This window comes from Pempheris klunzingeri, chromosome 14, assembly GCF_042242105.1.
Source record: "Pempheris klunzingeri isolate RE-2024b chromosome 14, fPemKlu1.hap1, whole genome shotgun sequence".
In the NCBI taxonomy this organism is placed as follows: domain Eukaryota; kingdom Metazoa; phylum Chordata; class Actinopteri; order Acropomatiformes; family Pempheridae; genus Pempheris; species Pempheris klunzingeri.
The window spans coordinates 3690632-3717606 of record NC_092025.1 but is presented as its reverse complement, the minus strand read 5'-3'; the positions used below and the strand labels follow the sequence as shown (position 1 = coordinate 3717606).

At 43.1% G+C, this 26975-nt stretch overlaps 1 protein-coding gene across 1 annotated transcript; it reads left to right on the top strand.

Annotated features, from left to right (window-relative positions):
- Nucleotides 1-4966: 4966 nt before the first annotated feature.
- Nucleotides 4967-25518, top strand: robo4 (roundabout, axon guidance receptor, homolog 4 (Drosophila)). Its single transcript, XM_070843828.1, has 19 exons — nt 4967-5079; nt 7504-7830; nt 9422-9579; nt 10343-10463; nt 11570-11708; nt 12799-12926; nt 13030-13145; nt 13231-13462; nt 13599-13720; nt 14412-14583; nt 14717-14914; nt 15085-15127; nt 15322-15434; nt 17952-18278; nt 18660-18764; nt 19003-19150; nt 20663-20893; nt 21093-21442; nt 25337-25518. Exons 1-19 carry the CDS (start codon nt 5025-5027, stop codon nt 25516-25518), a joined length of 3267 nt encoding a protein of 1088 aa, XP_070699929.1. The 5' UTR covers nt 4967-5024.
- Nucleotides 25519-26975: the final 1457 nt, after the last annotated feature.

The following is a 26975-nucleotide window of genomic DNA, read 5'->3' as shown; positions in this document are numbered from 1 at the left end:
TGTCGTGTGACAAAGTGCCATAAAGGGTTTTCGGGAGATCATGCCGACTTAATGCAAGTTACAGTGTAAGAGCAGGCGTTTGGGGTGTGGAGTGCGAGAGAGAGGCGCCATTCTCTCTATTACAAGTCAGTGTAGCATCAAAAGGATTCTGAAGCTGTTACTGAAGATGCATAATGTTGCTTTAATGTATATTGTTTATTGTATTTTGTGTAATGTAGTGTGTATCTGTATTCTATAGATTCTGTATTTCACATCAAATCAACTCAGTCCGCCCAGAAATCAATGTTTTTTTTCTTTCTATTCAATCCTGTAGTGGCGTTCATTCCTCTCAGATAGTTCTTTTTCATCAGCATGGTGAAAATGGAGAGTCAGCTTGCCTGAAGGGCGCAGAAGTGTCATGAAATCTGTAAATATATTGTTATGAGGAAGGCCAATCATGATCTTATTTTAAAGACTGATTTCATGAACACAGCCAAATGAACTGGCGTCGGTTGCAGTGAGGTGCCATCTCTTCCGACGGCGACTGAGCGCGTGCAGGAACTGATGCGACGGAGAAAAAGGCCAAAGCCTCAAACAACCTCTCACTTCATACGGAGCCCATTTGTTTTTGTTTGCACGCAGATGAAACGCAGACCAAATCAGAAGTGTAATTTCAGAACACTCTGGGAGTCCTCTCAAACTAGACGAACTGACTGTGTTTGAAATTAAAGCAGAACATTGTGACGAGGTTGACTCGGTACTTTGGTTTGCTTCTCATGGGCGAGCCAAGATGATGTATGAGACTCATACTGTGCAGACAGGCAGCTACAAATTTGCTTGGCTAGTTGACTGGTGGGAGGTTTGGGAGTGAGTGGGGGGAGGCTTGAATTGTCACATTAAAGCAACGCCATGAAAGAAAGAGTAGCCTTTGTACCCATTTTGTCTTTTTGAAGGCGTTGTTTGTCAAAAGAAACAACATTCCTCTCGTCCGATTATTTACATCCCAGCATGTGAACCCAAAATGAAAATTGAACTTTGTGAAGCGGAAAGAAACATTCTCCTCTTTGACAAATGAAAATACTGCAGACTGTCTTCATATTTTTTACATTTAATATGCACATTTTCCATGAAATGCTTTGCTTTCAGAATGATCAAAGCTGAGATTGAATTATTCAGCTTATGGTACACATTATCAAAACCTGCTCTGCAGCATTTGATCAGTCACATGGTAGGCATTTGATAAATGGAACTGATCTGACTTGGGAAAACAGGCCTCTCTGTGTTACCTCCCCCTTATTTCAACCTCCACTCGCCTCCCTCCTCCTCTAGACTGAGCCTTGTTTTCTGCCCCCCCCACCCCCTTATCCCATGCAGAATGAATGGCACAGATGTTGTTGGATAAGACAGTACCCCTTGGTCCCCTTCCCCTCACTATTCGCTCAGCATGAGGTCTGAAACTTGTTTTTTGATCATTGTTTCCCCCCCAGCTTCTCCCTCCTCGGGGGGAAAAAAGGACCCAAAGAGGAGGGAGATGGGGAGACGAAGAGCAGCCAAATCAAAGAGGGAGGGAAGAGGAGCACACAGCCATGTTCGAGGAATATGAAGAAAACACACGGTTTAACTATTTCCAAATAGCGAGTAGGACAGGTCACATGTTGAGTGTTTGTGGAGCGCCACAGTAGGGAGTTCAGAACTTGATGAGGGTATGGACGGAGCAGTGGAGCTGCAGTAGGGGTTAGGGTGTCCTTCCAGGAAGTGTCGACTGAAGATGCGGGTCGGTGCGTGGCTTCTCTGGGTGTTCTGGTTCTACACCTGGGCAGAGTACCCGCAGAGGTGCAAGTGCCAAGACATGTGTCCAACAGAGCCGGGGCTGGACAAGAGGTCAAAGAGCCGGGTCAGGGAGCATGTTCGTCACGCTGAGGGACACCAGCACCCGTCTCACAGGAACAGGCCACACCGCAGAAAAGGTGAGCCTCACCTCTTTTTCACACACTAATGAGCTGCAACCTGCTGCGCGTGAGCTGGTGTTTTATCATGCGAGGTCTGTATCGGAAGGTAACAGTGCAGTGCTGGTTTCCACTGCATCTTATGAGTTAAGATCAGCTGCTAAACTGTGTAATCTGACAATGTAGATCATTATTTTGAAATATAAATAAATCAGAATAAAATGAAACACATCTTCCTCCTTGTTTGATGCCCTACAGACTGCACTGGCCTAGATGGAAAAATAATACCAGTGATGATTGCAAAATTAACAAATTAAAAAAAAAAAAAAAAAAAATATATATATATATATATATATATATGTATATGTGTGTGTGTGTGTGTGTGTGTGTGTATATACATTTTAATATATGTGTGTGTGTGTGTGTGTGTGTATATATATATAAACATATATTTTTTTTTCTAATTTGTTAATATATTGCTATATATTTTTGCTTTTCCTCTGACATGGTTTCCTTTCATCTTTTCCTCAAGACGTAGAAAATGTTCTGAAGTAGTAACTCTTCCCTTTCCCACAGACTGACCTTCCACATTTTGAAAAAAATAGAAAAAATAAAGTTTTATCTGTGGCAAATTCCTGAAACATGTCATCAGTTTATCAGTTTATGTTTACAAGCAGTTCTAACACACTTAGAAAAGTCATGTAGTATTAAGGTGGTGAAACTGTGTTTGTGGACAGACGAAAAATGGATTGCATAAAATAGATCACAATTGTCCAAACGGAAAATGGAATGTAATTAGAGTGTGTTGGGACAGAATAACTTCCTGCATACCGAAAGATAAACTTGGTGCTGTCTTCTCTCTCTTTAATTATTTCGAGTAGGTTGAGACATACAGGCACAGCGTCTCACCATCCAGAATACATTTGTGTTCAAACTAGCTTAAAGCAGCCTTTCATGTTGACTTGATTATTGATTGCTTTACGAAACACACTTGAATTACACTCTGAATTTACTCCAAAGTCACTTTTTATCACATCCTTCACTATAGCTGACACATTCTTTCTTTTTCTTATTCCACCCCGCCCTCTGTGCCCATTCCAATACTCCTACTGACCTTTGGGCTGCAGCCTGAAAGCAGTTCCATCCCTCGGCACATCTCAGCCCAGCACCATTCCCATGGGTGGTGTTTAGCCGGGACTCATCCTTCATCCTCTCTAAAGCTTTTGTTGCAGACTGAAAGCTGGCCGATGCCGGGGCCATCAAGCCCGAGTTGTTGGATCAATATAAACATCCATCACTTAGCCCCGGGCCTTTCTGAGCCTCACAATGAACAGCTCGCTAAACAATGCTTTATTTATGTGAGCCATTGGAAGGAATGAACTAGTGGTAGTTCACTTATTACCGGGTCGCCCCGGCTCTGCCGTGGTGGAACTTGGAAGTAGCTCAGCATCTGGAGTGTTTTGTTATCTTTCTTGAGCTAGATTACTTTACACCATCACATTACAGTGAATACAGAGTTGGACTTATTTCCTAGGCGGTATATCATCTATCATCTGTCGTTTTTGCACTTAGTTTGCACAAAATCAACATACTTTGCTTTGCTTTAACAGATAATCATACAATAAGTGGAACTGTGAGTTTAGAAAGCCACCAATCAGACTTCACAAAGAAAAAGCAGAGTTTGTGCTGATTTTTTTTTAATTCTCCCAGTTGCACCACCACAATTAGCACAATCCTGAAGGTCTTTGGCAGCACCTTTGGTGATAACAAGTAACTGCAGGTGTTTTTTTTTAACCTCACTCTAACAGAGACCCAAACATCTTTTCTTTGCTTGGTCGGTCTTATAGAGCGTTAACCAGACCAGAGAATACAGTATGACCTTCCACCGGCCCTCTGTGATGGACCAACCACTGCTTACTGTTATCTTTCCCAGGAAATCATCTTGACACCCAGTTCCTAATAGCAAAGAATACAGCAAATATAAAGGCTTTCATCAGTGGGTCATAGGTTCAGTCACCATTGTGTTGCCACAGATAGTGACTAAACTGACCTCCATCTCCATTTCCTTTGTGCACTGCATTGTGGAACAATAGTGTCCACCGAAGGCACAATCTTCACTCTCCATATTTAAATCCTGCTTTGAATAAGACAAGTCAAGATATTTGAAATATACAAAACCACAAGGTAGAAACCAACCCCCCCCCCCAATACAAACCGCTTACTTACAGTTGAAATACTTGGTAGACTCATTGTATGAGAGACAGATACAGAATTTCCTTCTATTGTTTAGAAGCATGTTGGACTCTGAGCTTCCTGCCTCCTAGCAGTGTCGACAGAGCTGTTAGCTGCCAACTACAAAACAGCCCGGATGGGACAGTGGCTTATGCTTAAACTGCAATAGTGAATACATTCATCACAACCATACCTGTTTCATTTAATAACCGCGATAACACAGTGCTTTGATTTGATTTTCACTTTTGTTCTCCTATGTTGTGGTTTTAGAGACACAATCAGTAAAGTTTTAAAGTGAGGAAAGATGACCTGAGTCCTCAGAACAAAACGGCATTATGACCTATTGGACTGGTTAAATTACATTATTTCACCTTTTTCTCTTCTAATAATGGCACATTTAAACACAGAGGGCATGAAATATGTACAATAAGTTAAACACAGATAGATAGATAGATAGATAGATAGATAGATAGATAGATTGTGCCTTTTTGCCACTGCGTCTGTCAAGTCCGCCACAAAAAGCAACAACAATACCGGAAGCAGAAGATGCTATTTCAAATTAAAACCGAGAGACATCTTTGTAATCCCTGTTAGGGATGTAGTGACAAAACTACATCGAATAGTAGGTTAAAAGTAAATGTCTATATCGACATTGTAAACTCTACATGAAGTGTATCACGGTGGACTGTCCTTTTGTCGACATGCGTCTTATTTTGAAAAGCCAGCTGACAGGAAGCGTCACTTCTGTCTTGACGTTGGAGCGGCCACAGAGAGTCTGACATGAAGTTGGCGCTGACACAGATCACAGGACGGTATTTCTGAGCTAAAGTTGGCCCTTAACCACAGAAACCTTCCCCATGTGTGTTAATGATGAGCGGAAGTGCCTCCATGAGCTTACTGTGGTTTGGAGTTCTTCTGTCGGGTGAGTACAGCTGGACTTCATCATTCATGTCTTCATTTCCAACACTTGAACATTTCTGAAAGCTGTAAATATCAAACACAGGAGCCTTATCACTGGCATGTGGAAACTGTTAGTTTATATATATTATATTATATTATATTATATTATATTATATTATATTATATTATATTATATTATATTATATTATATTATATTATATTATGTTATGTTATATTATATTATAGTCTACCTGTGTGAAGTGTCTTCAGATGGTGCTGATGGTATATTTCCCTCACAGGCAGACCCAAGCTCATATACACTGTTGCCCATAAAGTTGGAATAAAATGTTTTTTACCTCTTCTCATGAAATGATTGTGACAACTATGACTAACTATGGGCAACAGTGTATATCACTCAGTAGTGCTGTCTGTCTGTCTGGTGCTGACCCTACAAGGTCCTGATGGGTCCCTACATGAATCCATTAGGGATGATGTTGTACCCACACTGGCCTAGCTGCTCTGGCTCTTTCTGAATGGCAGTGAACACTCCTGTACATTGCCTCACAGTGGCAGGAGATTTCACTACAAAAGCTACGTTTGATTTGAAACTTTAATTTGTCTAAACTGCAGAAATGCCCCACAGAATGAGCCAGCATAGCATCAGAAAGCCAACAGGCAGCGACTGAAGTCGTCTGGCTGCTGTAGACATGACGACACAAAGGTTTCACACTTCTGTGAAAAAGCGTCCTGAGGGTCCTCTTCATTAATGTGATACTTAATCTGTTTTCTCTTTGTTATTGACTGATCTTCTGAATGTTTGTTTAAATTGATTGATGGATTGTTTTGTGTATAAAATGCAAGAATATAGTGAAAATCGCCCATCGCAATTCCCCAAAGCCCTCGAGCTCGAAGTCCGTCGTCCGTTCACGTCTCGTAGCTTCTCTTCTTTTGCTCCGTTGTCCAAATGATCCAAACACAAACGAAGTGAAGCTTGTAGAAATGAAATAAACAAGTTTGCAGCCACGCTGGCTTAAACATGGGGCATGAATGGATGTGCGGAACGCTGCAAGTGTGTTCCACCAATCAGCGTTCTTCAGAAGTCCTACCCCCCAACTGGGAAAGTTTGGGGTTGAGTGAAAGTTATTTCCCCGGGTAATTTTGGTTGAAACGTGCTGAGGTTTTTCAAAATCCCGGGTAAATGATAAAAGTTCCTGCGGTGGAAAAGGGGCTTTTGAGGACTTTCTGTATCTGAATTCTTGGAGACTCACTGAAGCATCCGCTATGCACCTGAGAAAAAAGCTTGAAGCCCTCTGAATAGTTTGACCATGACGCACTGACGTTCCTCTTGAGGTGACACAGGTGATTGTTGGATGTGATTTGAAGGCATTTCCAACGATAGTAAATATAAACAAACAGCTCAAGAAATATGTAGTCCAGGTATGAGACAATTCACCATGTCTCAGAGGATAATGTTTGCCGCTCATGATCATCTCCAGGTGTTTGATGCTTCTCTACGTTTTGGCACCCTCTTTTATTTTGAAAGGATTTGGCTGAATTACACAGGAATGCAACACGGAGGTGAAGTTTTCTAAATGTGTCTTTGTGTGTTTATCAAACAGGAAGCAGCAAACAGGAGGAGGGTCCTCCCAAGTCTTTTTAGCCTTGCTGCCCTTTCTGACATGAAGTGATGGCAACTTATTCTTGAAATGTTCTTTTTGTTTGTAAACCAGTAGAAAAAAACCTTTCCGCTTTGAGAGTGTCTTTTGTTCTGTTGCGGATGTGCTTTGGATGGGGAGTTCCAGTGTGCTTTTGATGGGGTCGATGGTCCTCATGCTCTAGAGCTTCACCTCCTGTCAGGAAGCTGATCACAGTTTCCTTCAGTGTGGTCATCCAACTCCACGGGAAGTTCAAACAATGGCATTCCACTGCTGCTGGGTGCAAATAGACAGTGTTTGTTGGTAGCAAGGCTTAAACCTGTTTGTTGTGGCTGTTCGCTTGCCGGTTAAATGAGCCCAGAGGTGCTGATGCATTGTGGTAGGTGCTGCTGTGGGTGTGGCTCTTCTAGGCAGGAAACAATAGTCCTTTTTTTTATTTAGTCAGATAAAAACAGTGATCTGCCATCGTATTGCAGAAAGCTGGTTTTACATTCATACGATCATAGTCTTTACACACAGAAGCTCCAGTACAGCCCAGTCTCTGAGGGCTGTCTCCAAGGCTCTATCTGTATCCTTAGTCATCTGAGGATCCAAGCAAGGCCTGCCTCTCTAACCTCTCTAACATCGTCAGACAGAGTTGAGGGAATAAAAAGTAATGATACGTTTCGTTGTCATTGTCATCATTACATTCTTCTATGTCATTCAGTCATGGAACGCCACAGCTCTGCTACTAAATATACACGTGGATGTTCTTTTCAGTCTCCACAATCTCACAATCGCATGCTCCTCAGGTTCCAGAGCCCATGCGGAGGAGGCGCCGCCCCGCATCGTCCACCACCCCTCTGACGTGGTGGTGAAAGTGGGGAACCCCGCCACACTCTCCTGCCGGGCGGACGGCAGCCCAACGCTGACCATCGAGTGGCTGAAGAATGGCCAGCCCCTGGAGATGGCAAAGGGAGACAGACAGTTGCAGCCTATAGTTTTGCAAGAGGGGAGCCTTTTCTTCCTGAGCGTGGGAGGGGGCAGGAAGGGCCAGTCCCACGAGGGCGTCTACACCTGTGTGGCCAGGAACAGTGCAGGCACCGCCATCAGCCGCAATGCATCTCTTTACATCGCAGGTAAGACTGAGGACATCCTGCCGGGGCAGGGTTTATCACTGAAGGCTCGGAAATAAACTGCTGACATGGACATTCACTAAAGACTGCTAACATTGATATTAGGCTTTATACAGATGTTGAGAAACAATATTAAATAACAAGATTAAATATGTTTGATCAAACTAGTTAGCGAATCCTGTCATGTATGTGTCAGTGCCCAGACACCATGAACACTGCTGTCGAGGTGAAGCATTTGTCAGACAGGAACGTAACTCACATTACATTTTAAACACAAACAACTTTGTCTTCTGCCCCAGACTCTACATGTAGAATCTGCCAGAACAGTTCTCATGTCCCCACAGGACACTGGGGGCCCCACACTGTGAGAGTGCTGAGCAATAATACAAGAACACACACACACATGCAGAGGGAGGGCTGATGAAGTTGTGTGTGGTGACAGACACAGAAGGGGTCCAGGGGTCCAATGTCAATGTTTGCCGGACCGGGGGGGGCCAAACAGTGGTACTAATTGACCTCGGCCCCTCACTGTTTACTTATCTGGATCTCAGCGAGCCGGTCGACATGCAGCAGCTGCTTGTCTCTGAGTCTCTACAGGACGCTGAACGCTGCACTGGACAAAGAGGCAAAGGAAAGAATAAATGTCCTGTTTCTGTCATCGGTCTTATATTAAAACTACTCTTTCCATCACCGTGGTTTAGGAGAGAAGCATTGCCCCAAAAATAATAACAATATAGTCACATTTTTAAAAGCCCACCTCAAAATGAACTCACTGTGAAGTGATCATTTAAAGCTGATTTACTGGCTGCATTTGTAGCTGGTAAAGAGTAAAGACACTAAATCCCAGTGATGTTTGATAAGCAACATGACACTGAAGTCTGCCACATGCATGTCTACTGGTGTATTGTCTGAAAATGGTACAGTATAAATTGGCAGTTTTACTCTGTGGTAACGTCTTATTGATTTAACATGAAAGGAATCCGACAGCTCAGGACGGCAGGCAGCTGGATGTTGATTGCTGTCTTTTCACTTCCTCGTTGCACGGGGTCTCCTAACTGCTCCCACTGCTGTGTGTGGAAAAATAATGATAATAATAATTTCAAAATCAACCATTTTTTCTCCCTTCATTTTTTTTCTCAACCTTTTAAAACCTACTGTTTAAAAAGTACAGAAGTGGTAACTCTTCCCTTTCTATCCAACTGAGCTTACACACTGGATAAAGATGACACAAAGTACATAAATGACACAAGTTAGTATGTTATTGCACCAAATTAGTTAATATTTTATGTGTTATACGGCTTTTGTATGTCAAACAGTTATAAATAAGTGTACCGAATGTTATCCTCCACACAATACTTATGTTACTCACCCTTGGGCTCACATAGACTTCACCTCCTGTCAGAGCTCTTATGACCAAACTGTAACAGACTGATCTGAGATCAGGGAGAGGGGCACTTCTGGGTAAAGATGCAATGACAGCCCAGAGTACAGTACTCCTGGCTGCTGATTGGACAGGACCACCTGATCCACCTGACATCCAGCTGTCACATGTGAGGTTTGCGTGGGTTAAGTCTAACCCTGGTTGCTGTTTCAGTGTTGCAGGACGAGTTCAGTGCGCAGCCCACTGATGTGGAGGTGGCAGAGGGGGAGGTGGCTGTCTTAAACTGTGGCCCCCCAGTGGGACACCCTGAACCTAATGTCGTGTGGAAGAAGGATGGCTTCCCCATCAACAGCACCGATCAGCATTACACTGTAAGTCCTCTGCCTCATCCTCAATGTGATGGCAGCTCTACGTGTTGCTTTTAAGTGAAATGTCAATCTTACGTAGTTGGACCTTTTCCAACCATTTCCACCACTGCAGTCTGACCTGAATGTGTCAGCATAATGTAAAGGTAGCAGCAGGAATACTGTAATGGATCATAGCTATCACCTCTTGACTTTAACAGACAATAATCTGTTAAAGCACAACACTGTGAATTAATCAGTGTTAATGTGCTGAAAGGATTTTTCCTTTGAACGGGAAAAACACAGTGATAATGTAAAAATGTAAAAATAAGAATTAAAATCAAAGCAGCACTCCTTCCCTGTATTTTTCATTTTCAGCAGTGCAAATTGCACGATACTTTTTTGATACTTGTGTTGATATCATCCTATAGAGATGGATTAACTTCAAATTTAGAGTTTCTGTCAATGACAGAATAGATATTTGTACACATTAGTCTTGATGTCGTCTTTAGACAAAGTGCTCTTGGTTTGGTGGCAGTTATAAGGGGTTGCCTAACATGACATCTGGTCACGATTCTTTCAAATCTCACAGAGCTGTTTGATATTTTAAGTGTCACAATACAAACATGTTTTTTGAATAACTGCGATAAACACAGGTCCATTCCTAATGAGCATCACAACATCATATACGGGACCTGCTGCTCACTAAGTGTATGTTTGTGATGCTTCTCGCTGAACTGTGCATCCTGTGTGTGTTCTCCCTTCGGTCTGCACTGTGCTTGTGCTGTAGGAGCTGAGTGGGAAGCTGATCATCGCTCCTGCACAGAAGAACCACTCTGGTGCTTATGTGTGTGTTGCCAGCAACACTGTGGGAGTGAGAGAGAGCAGAGCGGCTCGGCTCTCTGTGCTGGGTGAGGCCACATTCCCATTACCACGGATTCCTGCTTGAACAATATCAGTTCTTCTTTTTAATTCTCTTTATTGAGGTTCATATTATATATATATATATATATATATATATATATATATATATATATATATCGAACCAACACAATACAGAGTAGAACCTTTTTTTTTTTTCTAACAACTGAACAGCAGCAGGTATCAAGACAAAAAAAAAAAAAAAAATTTAAATAAATAAGAGCACAAACAAACACATGAGAAATTCACCCCTCTACACCACCAGAGTAACAATGTTTCTTAAATGGACTGGAATACTATTGACTTATTAGAACAGGGTCCAGACTAAAACGTGTCCATAATGTCCATATGGTCCAAAATCGGTCTCCATATCTTAATAAATCCTTCAGTATTGCCATGAAGAGTGTAGGTCAGCTTTTCCAGAGGGAGTATTCTCAGAACCTCCTTGTGCCAATCCTCCACTGTAGGGCTGTCCTTTGATATCCAGAGTTTGAGGATTGTCTTTCTTGCTATATATAAAAGGATTTCAGTCAGTTTAGTGTTATATTTGTCCCTAGCGTTGTCCACTTTCGCTGCCAAAATACACCGAAGGGGGGAGAGCTCCAAGTCATATCCCAGTAAAGTAGTAACTTCGTCCTTGACTTCAGACCAGAAATTTTGTATTTTACAGCATTTCCAAACCATGTGTGTGTATGTACCAATTTCTGAATTACATTTAATACAATTAGGAGAGCCTAGGCCAAGCCTGCTCCTCAGCAGTGGTGTACAATGGAGTCTGTGTAATATTTTGAATTGTGTCTCTCTGTCTGTATTACAGCTCAGGATTCTAAGTGTGTCTTTTATAATTGAAGTCCACACATTCTCCTCTATTTGTTCCCCTATATCAATCTGCCATTGCTTTCTGATGCTATCAGTAGAGTAGTTCAAATTTAAGCCAAAGGTTTTGTAAACAACAATATCAGTTTTAAATGAAGCCTCGTGTTCTTAATCAAGTTTTAGACTTTTTTTTTCCAACCCTGACAAGAAAAAGACACAACTACACCCCGGTGTCACACAGAACAATACAGCACTGAGCTCCTCTTCTCCTCCTCTGCAGCCAAGCCCGTGTTGGTACTGAGGCCAGAAAACGTCTCTGTGAGAATGGGAGAGTCTGCCCAGTTCTACTGCCAGGCTAAAGGTGACCCCCCACCGGCTGTGGTCTGGAGCAGAGAGCAGGGGCCTCTGCCCAATGGCAGGTACTGTAATACATTCATACAGTGGACTTAAAACCTCATCAGTGTTGATTTAGGAGAAATCTATTTGTATCCAGATAGCTGTAATGTGCCTATTTGTACGTATTTTGGTGTCTAACTACTAGGTTTTACAAGGTTAAAATTTTTTAAATTGGTCCAGTAGAGTTTGGCTGCAAATAGCAATTAATTCAATAATATTCAACTAACCAATTAATCAATTTTCTTGATTAATTGCTTAGTTGTTTGGCCCATAAAATGTCAGAAAAATGTCAATCAGTGTTTCCCAAAACCCAAGATGATGACCTCAAATGTCCAGTGTTGTCCACAACCCAAAGATATTCAGTTTATTATCTTAGAGGAGTAAAGACACATTCAAGAAGTAGGGAATCAGACTGATTCATTATATAGTTGGCGATTCATTTTAAGCGACTAATTATTGCAGCTCTATTGTAGATTTCAGACCTCAGCTGCAGAACATGGTGCCAGTCTACTGATGCCTTGAGTTTGTATTATTATGTGACTTTGATGGTTCAAAGGGTTAGTGCTGATCCCAACACCAAAGTCACACAAAGTCTCGCGTCTTGCGATGTAAAATTATTGTTTTTGTCAATGGAGTCTGGGGGCTTTGAAGAGAGTAATATAACGGATATTTCTGGAGAAACCAAAAAGGTTCTTACAGGTCTATCTCTGTAGGGATCCCTTACATAATGTCGTTGGATACTTAGAATAACAATCTAAGAAAAACATGCACTTTTAGTGGACCTACTTTGATGGGGTTGTCCCAAATGCACACATTGCAGCCATTGCAGCCCATTTTGTGGGCTTTCCAACACTTTCTATACCTACCAGTCACTACGACTGCTACTATTACTAGACACCAAAATATGTACAAATAGGGTCCAGGTTAGAAAACACAGAAGTTTCCTTAAAGTTCCCTAAAGTTATTACTTTAGCTTGTCGCTAAGCTGCCAGTATGTTTCTTCAGGGCTTATTTCTTTCCTGACATTCATTGTTGTAAGTGAAAATTTCATTTACTGTGAAATACATATGAGGGAGAAAGGAGAAAGGAGAATTGTTCTTTATATGTGTGTAGGTATCTTGTAAACCCAGACCAGACTCTCCAGATCCATTATGTGACAGCCCAGGATTCTGGGAAGTACACCTGCACTGCTGTCAATGATGCAGGTGTGGTCTCTGCCAGCGCACAGCTCTTAGTTGAAGGTAAGATGTCTGAAAAAAACACAATTTCTCGGGCTGTTTTACAAAACCTGTCCCGTGTGTGCCTCCTTTAAAATGTAAATAAATAAAACTCTTGTGTTTCCAGAGGCTGCCAGCACCAAACAGAAAGACCTGCACAAAGAGCTGTCAGCCCTGCGAGTGGCTCTGGAAAATGTTACCATCATGGCCCCCGGGTCGAATCTATCCCAAGTACAGTGGAAGGTATGGGCAAGCTAATTCAGAGAGTTTCAGAGAAAGCATGAATATTTCAGGTGTGTGATCCAAGTTGTGTTTGGTCTGTGGCCAGCTCCAGTCCCCCCCAGCCCAACCTCACTACCTCGACGGCTTCGAGGTTCTCTATCGCTCTCTGCTGCCTGCCAGCTCGGACTGGGCAGCAAAGAAGGTGACGCTGCCCGGCTTCCAGACTCATGTGGGCCCCTTGAAGAGAGGCTACAAGTACGAGTTCAAAGTTCGTCCCTACGGCAGCAACTTGTACGGGAGGGAGAGCAACACCCGACACCTCAGGGTCCCTGAGACGGGTGAGAAAGGATTTGATTTAAGATTATTTGGTTTGTTTCTTTCGCTTTTTAATATTTAACACGTGTTTTAATGTACTGGGATATAAAGTGCATCCATTTTGAAATGATTATTGTAACCACGACCCTCTGTCTACAGTGCCCAGTGCATCTCCAGTGGCTGTGTCCATAACAGTGAGCCATGAGCAGAATAACACCATCCATTTGAGCTGGGAGCCTCCTCCTCACGAAACCCACAATGGTATCATTCAGGGTTACCAGGTAATCACTGGAGGACTTTTCCTAGCACTCAGATGAAGCATCACCCTCTGAGCAGAGTGATCATCACAGTAGATTCTTCAAACTACATCTAGAAACACAAGCAGTACTTTGATTTGACAGACAGAGGCTTGTGACAGACTCAGATTGTTATTCTAAGTGACAACATTACGGTCTGTCTCTGTGAGATTCTTTCTGTTTAATGAGGAACATCTGTTATATCACTCACTTCAAAGCCACCAGACTCCATTGACAAAATCAGTAATTTTATCTGGCAGAACACAGGACTTGGTGGTGTACAGCTGCCTCAGTCGGTTAGTTAGTTTCTTATAGTTTGACTTCTGTGTTTTAAAGGATTGGTTTGTGTCCAACACAATATTTGTGTAACACCCAATAACACAAACTAAACAGTCAGGTTGTCTTTGCAGAGAGCGATGTAACGGCTGTTTGTGGTTGAACCAAAAGGACCTCACAGGTCCATCTCTGTAGGGATCCTTTACGTGATGTCAGACACTTCAAATAACAATCTAAACCTATCAGAGGACATACTCACATTTTCCCCAAAAGATTAGATTATGTTGCAGCCATTGTAGCCTGTTCACAGCAGCCAGCTGAGGCCAGCTGCTGGACACTTGGACACCATTTAGAACCCAAAATATGTAAATATGAGTTATTAACAGAAACTTTTCTCCAGGTGTGGTGTGTGGAGTCTGAGGAGCAGCAGTACCAAAACTGGACAGTGGATAGTGCCCAACACAAGCTGGATATCTCTGCTCTCAAATCAGGGAAACGATATTGGATCACCATAGCAGCTATCAACGGAGCTGGAGTGGGAATGCTGAGTGACCCTCATGGATTTGTCATCAGTGAGCAAAAGGGCAAAAAGGAAGATTTTGCTGTTAATTTCTGTCTCAGGACAGTTCACAGCTAAACTGCTGTCTGTGTCTTTAGTGTGTGCTCTAACCACATGAACAATTCCACTTTCTATTTGCTTCTCAGACCCACAAATAGGCGACCCCCCTGAGTCAGACAGCAAAGGGCAGAATCTGTCTCAGGTCCTGGCTCTGCTACAAGACCCAGTGCTGATCAGTAGCATTGGTGCCCTCCTGTGGTGCAGTTTGATGGTTGTTGCTGTCTGCCTCTTCAGACGCCACAGCACGGCAGGCCATCTCATACCAGGACGCGGCAAAGCTAAAGGTGTGTATTTGGACAGCTTCAGTGTTAAGCATATTAAACGGTGCTCGGTGTCAAAGGTTTAAATAAAAAGGCTGGTTAAAATTGAACCTCAGCTGCTGTACTACTGCAGGACTTCAAGTCTGTGATGAAATCCTGTCAAAATGACAATGCTTTTTTCTTTTTTGTCTTAGGTTTGCACCGACTAGCCAGTGAAGACCTTATCATAAAACACAGGTAGGTTTGACAGATTGGTGATTACAAATATTGTCAATCAGTCTGGTCTTATTAGACTTTATGTAAGAAATTACAGTCTTACAACCCTGATGCCAACCTGACATTCACTTAAACAAAGGTGAGGAAGGCACAAGAGACCATACTAAAGCATTATAATACTTTTCCCTTGAGTGACGTGTGCTGCTCCTGTACAGGATGGCAGCTCCAGACTCCCCTTGGCTCTCTGGAGCCTGGAGACCTGCCTTCAACCAGAAGTATCAGGACTTATGGGCCGACGGCCAGAAACATCCAGGGATCAGAAGCACTAGTGAGTACTGATCAGAAATTCTGAATAGACTCCTAATGTTTGGTAGCAGCATTAGACACCGATTGGAGCTCTGGTGTGTTTACCAGTTAAGTTCAGTTTGTTTGGGCTGTTGTGAAAGCTGTCAATCAAAGTCTAGTGCAAACCAAACACCCGTCTGGCCCTGTTCATGGTATTAATACGTACATCTGTTTGCACTTGGCATTAACATGCTTTTCCACATGCATCTCCAATGACTGACTGTGATCAGATCTCACCTCCCTGCTCTGTATGCAACACGAGCATCATTTGTACCAACATTTATAAAAGAGTGTGAACGTTTTTTTTATGAAGAGTGTCTACGTAATAGCAACGTGTCCTCTACAGCGGCAGACAACAAACAGCAGCTCCCTTTTTAAAAATCTGTTTGTCTGTGCTTGATGTGACAATATCGTAACATTATTATATTCAAATAATAAGATAGGATGAATAAAGTTGATCTTATCTTATTATTTTCAACTTCACAATCCAAATCATATCCAGAACCTGAAGTCCTCTTATGGAGCGCGGAGTCAGGTTTTGGTGAGCAGGCGTATAGAGAACGGAGATGTGGGCTGTCAGATAACGACAAAAGAAAATTGACTCAGCATGTAACCAGAAACGTCTCTTAACTGCACAGCAGGCACAGATTTGACAGATTATTTTAAAGGATCTTTTAGTTCTGATAAGTTAGATTTTGCCTTATCGTCGGTGAATCCTCAGCATAGGCAGGCGGAGGACACCAGGTGAGTAGGCGGTCCTTCATGTGGCCACGGACACATACATGTACATACTGCTGAAAGAACGCAGCCACATGCAGCACAGACCACCTCCGAATGTGGTCCGAGCAATCAGATCTCAATGTGTCCTCAGTGCTTCTTGAGTGCACTGAGTGCAGCTTTCCACCTGTAATAGATCACAAAAGATGCACTTTCCTCCCACGTCTGAACGGGGCCTCTGATGGAATCTGTTTGTGATGTGAAATTCAGTGATTATAATGTGAATTCAGAAGCGCAGCTACTTTAAAATCTATTTGTTGACTTGTCGACTGTTAAGAAAGTAACCTGCCAGTCTGTGTGTACAGCAATGTACAGCCTATATTTGTACATTTAGATCATTTGGTAGCCATGGTAACATCCATGCATGTCAACATGTGAGTGAAATATTATCCAATCAATCAGAGGGTGAGCAGCAGTTAAACCGGAGGTGTCTTCTGTCCTTCTCTGTTCACTTTAACATAACGACCACCTTTTGTTTCTAATCTTTATTTATGATACGCGAGGTCCACTCACAGCCTCGATACATAATCTAATCTCAGGTAATTCTCTGTGACACCAGACAACATAAATAAACACATCAGGTGCGGTGATGTGCTGCATGGATCCTAAAGTGGATCTGCCCATGTGGGTTCGTGTAGAGCTGCTGATGTGTGATGACACCCCCAAAACTGTCCCATCAATGAGTCACCTATGGTGACCAGATGTCACGTGAAGTTTGGGACAATTTGGGGGACAATAAGGGACAAACCAGGCTATGAGCGGTTTCGCTGAATCTCGAATCCTGATGTGTTTCTAGTTTTATTTTGATTAGTTCTACCCTAATAAAATATTAAATAGTGATGTTTGTGAAACATTCTTTTTATGTTGCCCACAGACGGGCACTGTTCCAGCTCTCCAGTGGCTCCTGCAGGGACTGAAGGGTAGCCTTTTAGAATGTAAAAGCACATGAAGTATGGCTGTTGTAGTTTTTTTAGCTGTTTTTCACTGTAGAGCTGCAGCTTGATAAACAACTACTCTCGAAAGCAGCACGTAGCCCTGGTGTTGCTGAATTGAAACATTTATGTACAAACTGGCATGGAGCCCACTGTCCCAGGACCTGCTGAACATCCAACCAAAAATGTTAATGCAGGTGCCAGGAAGATGTGGGGAGGGAAATACCCACGAAACCTTGCTGCCTTACAAGATCCAAACCAAGTGTTAGTTTAGAAGTCCTGCATACAACACAGTCACCATGTCACCATTGACTGTATAAAAGGAGTGTTTGTAGCTTCTGGGTCTGAACAGTGAAGCAAATGCAGGAGAGCCTTAAACCTGCATTCTCTCCAATGGTCAGCAGGGGGCGACTCTGCATGCCACCAGAGACAAGCCTGAAGCATGAATAAGTCTATGAGACAATGACCATACTTGTAGATTAATTTCTTACCTCAGAAAACATTTTCGTAATGATTTTATGGTCTCAGTTATTAGTTTCAAGTCTTCCTCAACACAGCAGGATGTTCATTTAGTATATTATGGTCCCATTTAGAGGAAAACAGACCATAAAGCAGGGGAGGCAGAGGCAGAATCAATTCTGTGACTAACCAATCAGGGGCGGGCTTGGTGGAATGATTATCACTTCTGGAGTGTGAACATGAACTGAAACCTTCTTTTTGCTTTGGTCTGGACCAAATGAACTATGAATGTGCTTTGGAGTGTCTCTAAATCTTCCTCTGTGTTTCTTTAGGCCTCCCAGTCTCATCCAAGAAAGACCCCACCCGCCTGGACTCGGCTGTCCCCATAGTGACCGACAGCTGCGGTGTTTATGGCACTTTTTACGTCGACCTGATGGGCAACGGCCTCAAGACCTTCAACAGCCCCGGGCGCTGCCCTAAGATGCCTCATGGTCTGCTCCATCAGCAAGGAACTGAGACCATCCAGATATTCACTCAGCCCGTTGCAAAGACCTCGCCCCTCGGCAGCCAGGAAGCGCTGCCATGGAAACAGGCCATACGTCCACAACCCAAAATGGGTGTGCTGAGGGAGTCGTGGGAAAAGAACCACAGCAAGCAAGGTGAGTAGTGAGGGATAGCTGAGAATGTCAATGCCACTACGACCACTTTCCTGACTTTCATTATCCTCTTGCTTCCTTTGAATCACTGCTGACACATCACGTCAGCATCTAGTAAAATGATGTGAATGCTGACACTAAGGTTTTCACATAAGTTAGGCTTCATACCATACCTGGTTTCGACTGCCCCCCCTCTCTACTCCCCCACTGCTCAGCTTTCACATTAGTACCGTTGTTCCCTACCCGAGTACACTTGCATCATCTACATGCATCCCTGATATGATGGCCTCCTGATACAGCTTTGGTTAGAATATTTCCAATGTATTCACATACAGCAGAATACTGGCTAACGTGTCATTGGTGAACTCATTTGTTTCCCCCCAGAGTTGCATGCTGTGAACAGCGTCCCCATAGTGCCGACCAAGAACCAGGCTTGTCCAGCCAGTGTCTACAAACAGAGATTCAGTCACATCCCATCAGGCCGCCACGGTATGATTAAACCTATAGGCAGGAAGTTAACGTTATCCTGTTTAGAATTATTGTCCACACAGCAGCTCCTGTGAGAGAGAAAGACAGACATCTCCTTAATTTATCATCTGAAATGATGCTTATAGTTGAGCTAGAGCTTCCACTATAACACAGATTTGAAATAATAGTAACAATTGGTTAGTGCTAATTAATTAACATGTATTTTGTTCATTTCAACTTGTCCTATATTTTTGTCCAGGTGGACATCCAGAGTGTAGTAAAGTCTCTGGCTGTCCTCGCCTGCTGCATTACTCTGCATCTTTACACCTAGTGGACCTGCTGCCCCCCCCACCACCAATGCCCATCGAGGACGCCTCAGACACGCACAGCCTCACCTCAGATGAAGGGTAAGAGACACACAGCATCTCAGACTGCGTGGAAAAGGGGCATTGCTGTTGCACCACTCATTTTCTGGCCACCACAGGTGCCACCATGCAGGTCTCTGAGGAAGCAGTGTGACGGAAGAATACAGCTGATGAGGTTGATAGATGAGATAAAAAAAACAACCACTCCCATTCACTTTGTGGAGGTGGCCAGTGGGACTTTCAGATGAACGCTGTTCATGAGGTAGCACAAACTGAATGTTCACACACCATTCTGCGCAGAGCTTCTGTTGTGCTGCCTGTATATCTGTTCCAGTGCAGCTGAGTTTAGCTCTAATGCTCGACAGACCTGTTTAGAGCCATCTGTTTCCTTTGAGCAGAAAATAACTGAAAAAACAACAGGAGCTCCATATGGCTAGGTAGAAAAAAAAACAAGCTGAATGCCTTGTTGCAAAAATGGCTTTTCCTGCAGTACACCCTCTCACATTAGCGTCCTCTTAATGCCTTGTTGGTCTGAGGTGACCTAAACTTCCTTCCTCTGAGTATGTTTATGTCCTGTCGTGAGACACCCACGGTGGAAAAATATGAGGATTTCGTTTGCAGACGAAGACCGTATATCTGTGAGTTATGGACATAGGAAGCAAGGCTAGCTTCTGTTTCCCCAACAAAGGAAAGTGTAGACATTTATACACAGACTGAAGATAGATGACCTCAAAGCCTGTTGTTTCTCAACACCAGCTGGGAAACAAGAAACCAATAAGCAGAGGGTGTCAGGAAGTCCAAGTGTACAAAGGCAGACGAGCATTAACAGCAGTGTTACCACCAGCTACTGGATTAGTGGAGCTCCACTGTTAGAAATGTTGTAAGTAATGTTACTATTTGAATTACATCATAAAAGTAATGTAACTGATTACATTTGGTTACTTTTTGATTACTTTTGTAACAGATGTGTTAAATTCAGCAATAAACTAAAAAGTCCAAAAACCATGAATAAGCAGGCAGTGTAAACCCCACACCAGTCCTCGGTACTGATTTACTGAAGGTTCCTCACTAGAACTTTGGTTAGGATTGGAATATTTTGACTCTTTGGGAATCGAGGTCCAGTCAAGGGGGGCTGTAAAGGTAATGTCCTGAGCCTTCACCCCAGTCCTTTCCAAGCCGACCCAGAGCCCACAGAGGGAATATGTCCAGCGAAGGAGAGGTCCCATGACGGGATCCTCCCACACCGAGCTGCTGTCCTGAACTTGAGACTGTACAGAGCAGTGTTGCACTGACCAGAGTGGTGATGTTGCACTCAAATTTGTCCCAATGAGTTTGCTGACCCAGAATATACCAAAAGAAAGAATTCCTGCACAGCCAAAAGAACCCCAACCAATGACAACTGTTCAGCTAGAATTATAGAGAAGTTCTCACATTTATATTTTACACTTTTAACTAAATGATGGAATTATTTTGATATTTTATCTTTCCTGTCTCATGAGGAGCAGTTTTAGCATCAGCAGAGCCTCACCTGTCTGTCTCTTGCATGTCCCTCAGCTCCAGTCGCTCTACAAAGCTAACAGTGGACATGGGCTCTCTGCAGTCGCTGTGCGCTGCATCAGGCCACCGTGGACAGCCAGGACCCATCACCACCAAGAACAGCTGCCCCTCCCACAGCCACCTGTCCACCGCACTGTATTCCATGTCGGAAGACGAACACGGTGGCACGCTGACAGCAGAGGAGGCCACCCAGTATCTGGAGCTCAGCCCTAAACCTGAGAGATGCAGGTAAAGACTGTTCAGTGCTGCCTCCCTTGGCCCTAGCGGTCTGGCCGTCTGGCTAGGATCCTAGCACAGTTTTGCGTCTTGTGTTTTTGAAGACACATCAGTCAGTATTGTGCAGACATTATTTGTTCTTTCCCTGCCAGTTTAGTTAAAAGCCTACAGTATGCAGTCATCTGACCCTGCCAACCCTCTCTGCCAGCAGTGCCCTGCCTGAGCAGCATCCCTCCCTGCCCCACCACTCTTCCCCCACTCTGGGCTACATCTGTGGGCCAGTCCGCTCCACTCAGCCAGAGGACGACCCTGCTGCCGATGAGCCAGAGGCGCCACCAGTTGGCCTGCGACGTGCGCGCCTGCAGAGCACACCTTCCTCCTGCTACAGTGAATGGGACAGCTCACTGTGGAACACCTGGAGCTCAGTCACCGACGGCAACATGGCCAGTGCGCGCACCAGCCTCATCAGCTCCGTGGACAGCTGCTACACTACCGACAGCGCCAACTTTGCCCGTCTGCTGGCTGTGGCAGCAGAGACCATGAGCGGAGCCTCTTTGTCAGGTAAGCAGAGGAGGAACCTCTTGATTTCTAACTCACTGAAAAAACACGGTTCCTCATCAACCAAACCCGAGAACTCTAATGTGATCATTTTCTCATCTTGGGAATGGCTGTAAAATCTAAAGAAAATATGCTGGTAGTATGTAGTGGTGTGTAAACACTGACACTACTCGTGTCAGCTAAGAGCTGTGCATTTAACCATTGTTTGAAGTTAATTTTGGTGAAAATATTTCACAATATATGTAATATTATAATGGCTGGTTGAAATAACTTATAAAAGATAAAATAAATTGATGTAATGTAAAGCAGACACTGGTTGAATGTATTTAGTCATAGGAGATATAAACTACTCCAACACACATACGATGACCTCAACATTTCAGCTGTAAATGTTTTCAACAATCTTGTCTGGAGTCTAAATTTTATTTATATTCATAATATTATCTGTGTCATTTCTTTATAATATTATTTATATAGTGACAATCTCTATTCTTAGACTCTAAATCCAGATGAGGTGAAATTGTTCTTAAAAAAGGGAGGAACCTCAGGAAGAACCACAGAAGAGGGATCCCTCCTCCAGGACACACAGACAGAAGTGGCAATGTAGGAACAGAATGGCAACATTATTTAAAAAAGAACAAACATATAACAATGAGTAGGCAGAGTTAAAAAAAAAAGTGTTCACATTGAAGAACTTGGATCAGAGTGAATGGCGGAGCAAGACTCAGCATACACACAAAACGCCTAAATCAAAAGTCAAGACATGTTCAGACAGGATGAAGCAGCTTATTTCCAAACCCATGACAAGTCCAGAACCATCAGTGAGTCTCTCCATACTTCCATACTACATACTTCCACATCTACCCTGTCTGTGGCTCTGAGCTCCGAAACCAGAGGTTCGTTCTGAAGACGTACATTTTTAAAATCATTTTTTCAAAAGACTAAGTACTTTCCTTGGACAGCCAGACAAACATTACTCAAACAGGAGGGAAGAGTGCATTTGATAGGGATTTATTGTAGCTGCATATTAATGACAGCATGGTGTTCTGCGAAACATTTGGTGCAGCAGCATGGTGCGTGTGGGACTGAGTCAAAATAACGTAATAAACTACATTGTGTGTGTTCGTGATGATCCAGAAACACGTCACCCAGTGCAACAGTGTGACTCACTGTTTTTAATAGTCTTTGGACAATAATGGAGCTCTCCTCCTCACAGAGGAGGATCAGGCTCTGATACACACAATACTTCTTCATAGGATACATCAAATGTTTGATTTGGTCTTTTCAGGGGAAATGTTAAGAATAAAAAAAATATATATATAATATCAAATATATAATATAATATATATATAAAAATCACTGGACTGATCCTTTTCGCAGCCTTTCTAAGAGGTACAATTATCCAGCAAATCACAAGAAAAACAAAAGAAAGTTAAAGATAATTTGGATTAGCAGAAGTATGTTTTTGGTCATCTTGTGACCCCTTAGATTTTGGCTGGGAAACGCTTCCTGTAGACAAGAAGTGTGAAAAAGAACAAGAACAAAAAGAGTCCCTGGTGACGGGATGAAGAATGAACTTCCAGACAGGATCCTGGCCTGTTGTGTTTATTGCATTCCCCCAATAGATGGAGCCGTGCGTCTATGAATGATCCCCACTGCTGGCCCACTACAGTCATCTTCAGGAAACACAGCTGTGACTCATGACACAAAGTACTTTTGAGTGTTCTTATTATTGTGATGTGTAACCCTTTAACCTCCTCACCAAGAAAAAAGCAATGAAAAAATGTATTCTTTATATATTTTATTTCCTTGGGGCACTAATTACAAAAATCTCTGTTTTTTTATGAACAGACCCCACATTTTTTGAAATATTGGCCTCTACCAAACGGTTGAGATGTCGTAAGTAAAACATGTTTTCAATAAGATATAGTGAGTCAAAATGTGCTCTACCATATGGTTGAGCAGAAGGTTAAAGGGTTAAGATTCAAAATCACTGTAAAGGGAGAAAAAGCTTGTTGGAGGTTAGTACTCCTCTTTAGCGTGTGTGTGCATGTGCATGTGGTTTCCCATCGGTGTACGTCAGTGGTTGTGCATGTGGCTGTTGGAGTGAGAGACAAAGACCCTTAGTCTAATATCTAAGATGGCACAAGGCAATTACTTTGGGCCCGTCTGGAAAACAAAGCTTCAGATGAGTCCTCCTTCCCTCCTGTGTCCCCTCATCAGTCACACTGTTCTCCCTCTGCAGACACCGTTCAGCTTCATTCCATTTGCCAAACTCTTATTTTTGGCTGCTTTCTGCCTCAGCTGTTTTTCACACGTACGGCGGTGCACTGTGAAAGTGTTTTCTCTGCAGCTGATAATGCATTCTCTCAATAGCTGGTGTTAAAGTTTAATAATACGAGTCCAAAGCCTCAGGCCAGATGAAACTCCTCACTTAATGGCAACTTGCTGAGTCAGAGCTGTTCAGTCTTTAAGATTTGGAGAATCCTGTCATCAAATCAGGGATTAGGCCATCCATGTAACCACATGATCTCAGGATATGTACAAAGTACTGTCCATGTCAAGGCAAGGGAGCAGTTGAAAATCTGATTTAACCAACTGGACTAATGGGATGTCCAAACAGTCTTGATAGTAAACCGATTAAAGAGATAAATACCTCAGTGTGCATGTTATCGAGAAAGCCAAGCTCTCCGTCTCACGGAGCAGCAGTGCCTATATGTACCAGGATGCACTGCACGCCAGCTTCTGATACCTAACCAAACCCTTTCACACCGGCTCAGCTCGGGGAGGTGGGCGTTTCAAATGCAGATCTGTGCACAAAAAGTTTAACAGATGTGTCAAGTCATTCGCTCTTTGATCAGAAAACCGGAAAAAAAAGGAAAATCGACAGCCTGCATTTCTTCCTTTCCCCAAACAACATCACTGTACAAATTACTGTGCTTTTTCATTCCCCCACCCAACTACGTAACTGTACACATCAAATGACGGATTTTGCAGGTGCGCCCAAAAGTGCTACTTACACTAAACCCTCTAACTCAAATACATGGGGGTAAGGTTGACCATTGGCCAAATGGTCCTGTAACTATCCACACTGAGGTTAAATGTGTTAATGAACGTCCTATTAGCTGTGTGGACTAATCATGTGAACATGGTGGAGCTGCAGGAGCTGGCCTGTTTCAAACTGGGACACAGTGTAATGTGCACCTCCGCCCCCACATCAATATGTAGCTATAGCTCGAACCCTTCATCCATCCATCCATCATCTATACCGCTTATCCGTCAGGGTCGTGGGGGGACTGGAGCCAATCCCAGCTGACATTGGGCGAGAGGCGTGGTACACCCTGGACTGGTCGCCTTGTCAATCACAGGGCCGACATAGACACAGACAACCATTCATAGTCACACTCACACCTACGGGCAATTTAGAGTCACCAATCACCACCTAACCTGCATGCCTTTGGGCTGTGGGAGGAAGCAGGAGTACCCAGAGAAAACCAACGTAAGCACGGGGAGAACATGCAAACCCCACATTGAACACTTGAACCCTTCAGCTTAGAAAACAAATCTCCCATTATTCCCACACAGCTGCACCTTCTGAGGTCTTTGAAATGCACCAGTGCCTTTAGAATCCGGGACGTGGCGGATGTGAATTGGCCATGCTTGTTTTGATGCCTCAAACATATTAGACTACCTTTATTTTCGGTGACAGACAGCTGCTTCAAAGCTTCTAAATTTGCCTTTCCCCAGAGGATCAGCGTGAAAGGTGCCTCTCAGAGGTCTTGAAATGTTTGTTTATTCTGTTATGTTCTCCGAAAGGCAAAACACTTTCTGCTTTTATATAATCCCTCCACTCGATATTGAAATGCACGCCAACATGTCGTCTTCTTCTGTGTTCAGACTTCTCTCCGCCGGCCTCCCCCCTCAGCGCCATGTACCCGTCGTTTTGCACAGACGCCGACTCGTTCGGGGAGCTGGAGCCCGTTCCAGAGTGGGACTGGCGCATGGCCTGGATGGACGAAATGGAGGCTCAGTACAGAGCACACTATCCCACCAGAAACACCAGACCCTTTGACACTTAGGGACTCTGCCACAAGAGTAAAAGATGCAACCCAACTGAAGTTTGGGAACTTGAGAAACAACCTCTCAGCAATGCCAGAACTGGAGGACAAGAAGACCTGATACTGCAACACTTTCCATTCACTTTTTTGACAGTGCTGGAAACGCTTTGAAGGTTTGAGTAATTCAGGGCCCGATGTGTAGCGATCTCCCAGTCAACAATAGATTAGTATCTGGATTTGAAATGTAATTAGGACCAACTCCTTCATGTCTGAGACACCTCTGCTAGTAGATGCAGTAGTAGATGCCTCCTACTATTTTGCATCCTTCAAATGACTTCCATTGAGTCACTAAAAGTTTAGTCCACTCTCTGTATCCTTTCCTCTCATTAGAGAATAGGATAATGAGATACTTCCCTTGGGATGTTCTCACCCAGTGTGAGGCCATAAAGACACGAAGACAGGATGCGAGACAGCAGTCATTAGGCAGAAGAAATGCAGTGCTGGAGTTTTCCTCACAGCACATGTTTGCGTCTTATTTCCTTATGCTCGTTGCAGGACTTTATTAGGGCTGAAGTCCCACCAAACAGAGTGTAGCATAGTGATTCTGTACAGACTGTTAACTGATCATATGTATATACACAGCATATTCAACAAATGTTATTTAAAGATTTTTTTAAACACATTCCAAATCATTTTCAGCCTCCCTGTTTATTTTGGGGGATTTCTTGGACATTCTGGGAATTCTCTTGTATTTTACGAGTGTTTTTGTCGTTTTACGCCCCGTCCCTGTTTTAATGTTACACAAAGTTTGCATAGACACGACACTCTGTAGTTCAGAATAACAAAAGTAGGAAAGCTTGTTTTTAAAAACTCATTTTGTTCGCATTTAATTGAACTAACTTCAGATGTTACCTTGAAATAACTTAAAGTATTGTAAACTGTAAGATAAAAGTGCTGTATGCATAGCTTAGTCTCTGCATGCTTGATGTTTTTTATATATAAAGTCACTAATGGTAGTAGAATCAAAGCTTTTCACTTTATAAGAATTTGCTTTTTTTATTCACATTACAGTAAAAGCGTGTTTTATAGTTTTGGATAAAATCTTTGTATTGATGGATTTAGTGTTACATCTTGCAAGGCCTTTGTATGTGGATTGTGTCCTCGCTGTGAAATAAAAGCTCCTGCCGTGCTGCAGTTTGTACACAGAAATGTTTGAAGCTGAAATTGTTTTCTCCACTACATTTCTACTAAAATACTGCGCACTTGTTGTCTGTTGATGTTACTGACCCCATTAAAAACACGTTCATAAACCCTTTGAATGATGTGATGAATTTTATTTTGAAAAATCCACCACAAAGGCAGTTTCTCTTCTCAGACGGTTTTTCACTTTGGAACATTAGTGCTTCACTATTTCATGGGAGTCTGTGGATGTGGATGGAGTGAACGTAAGGATGTGGGGTATCTATACGTCACACACT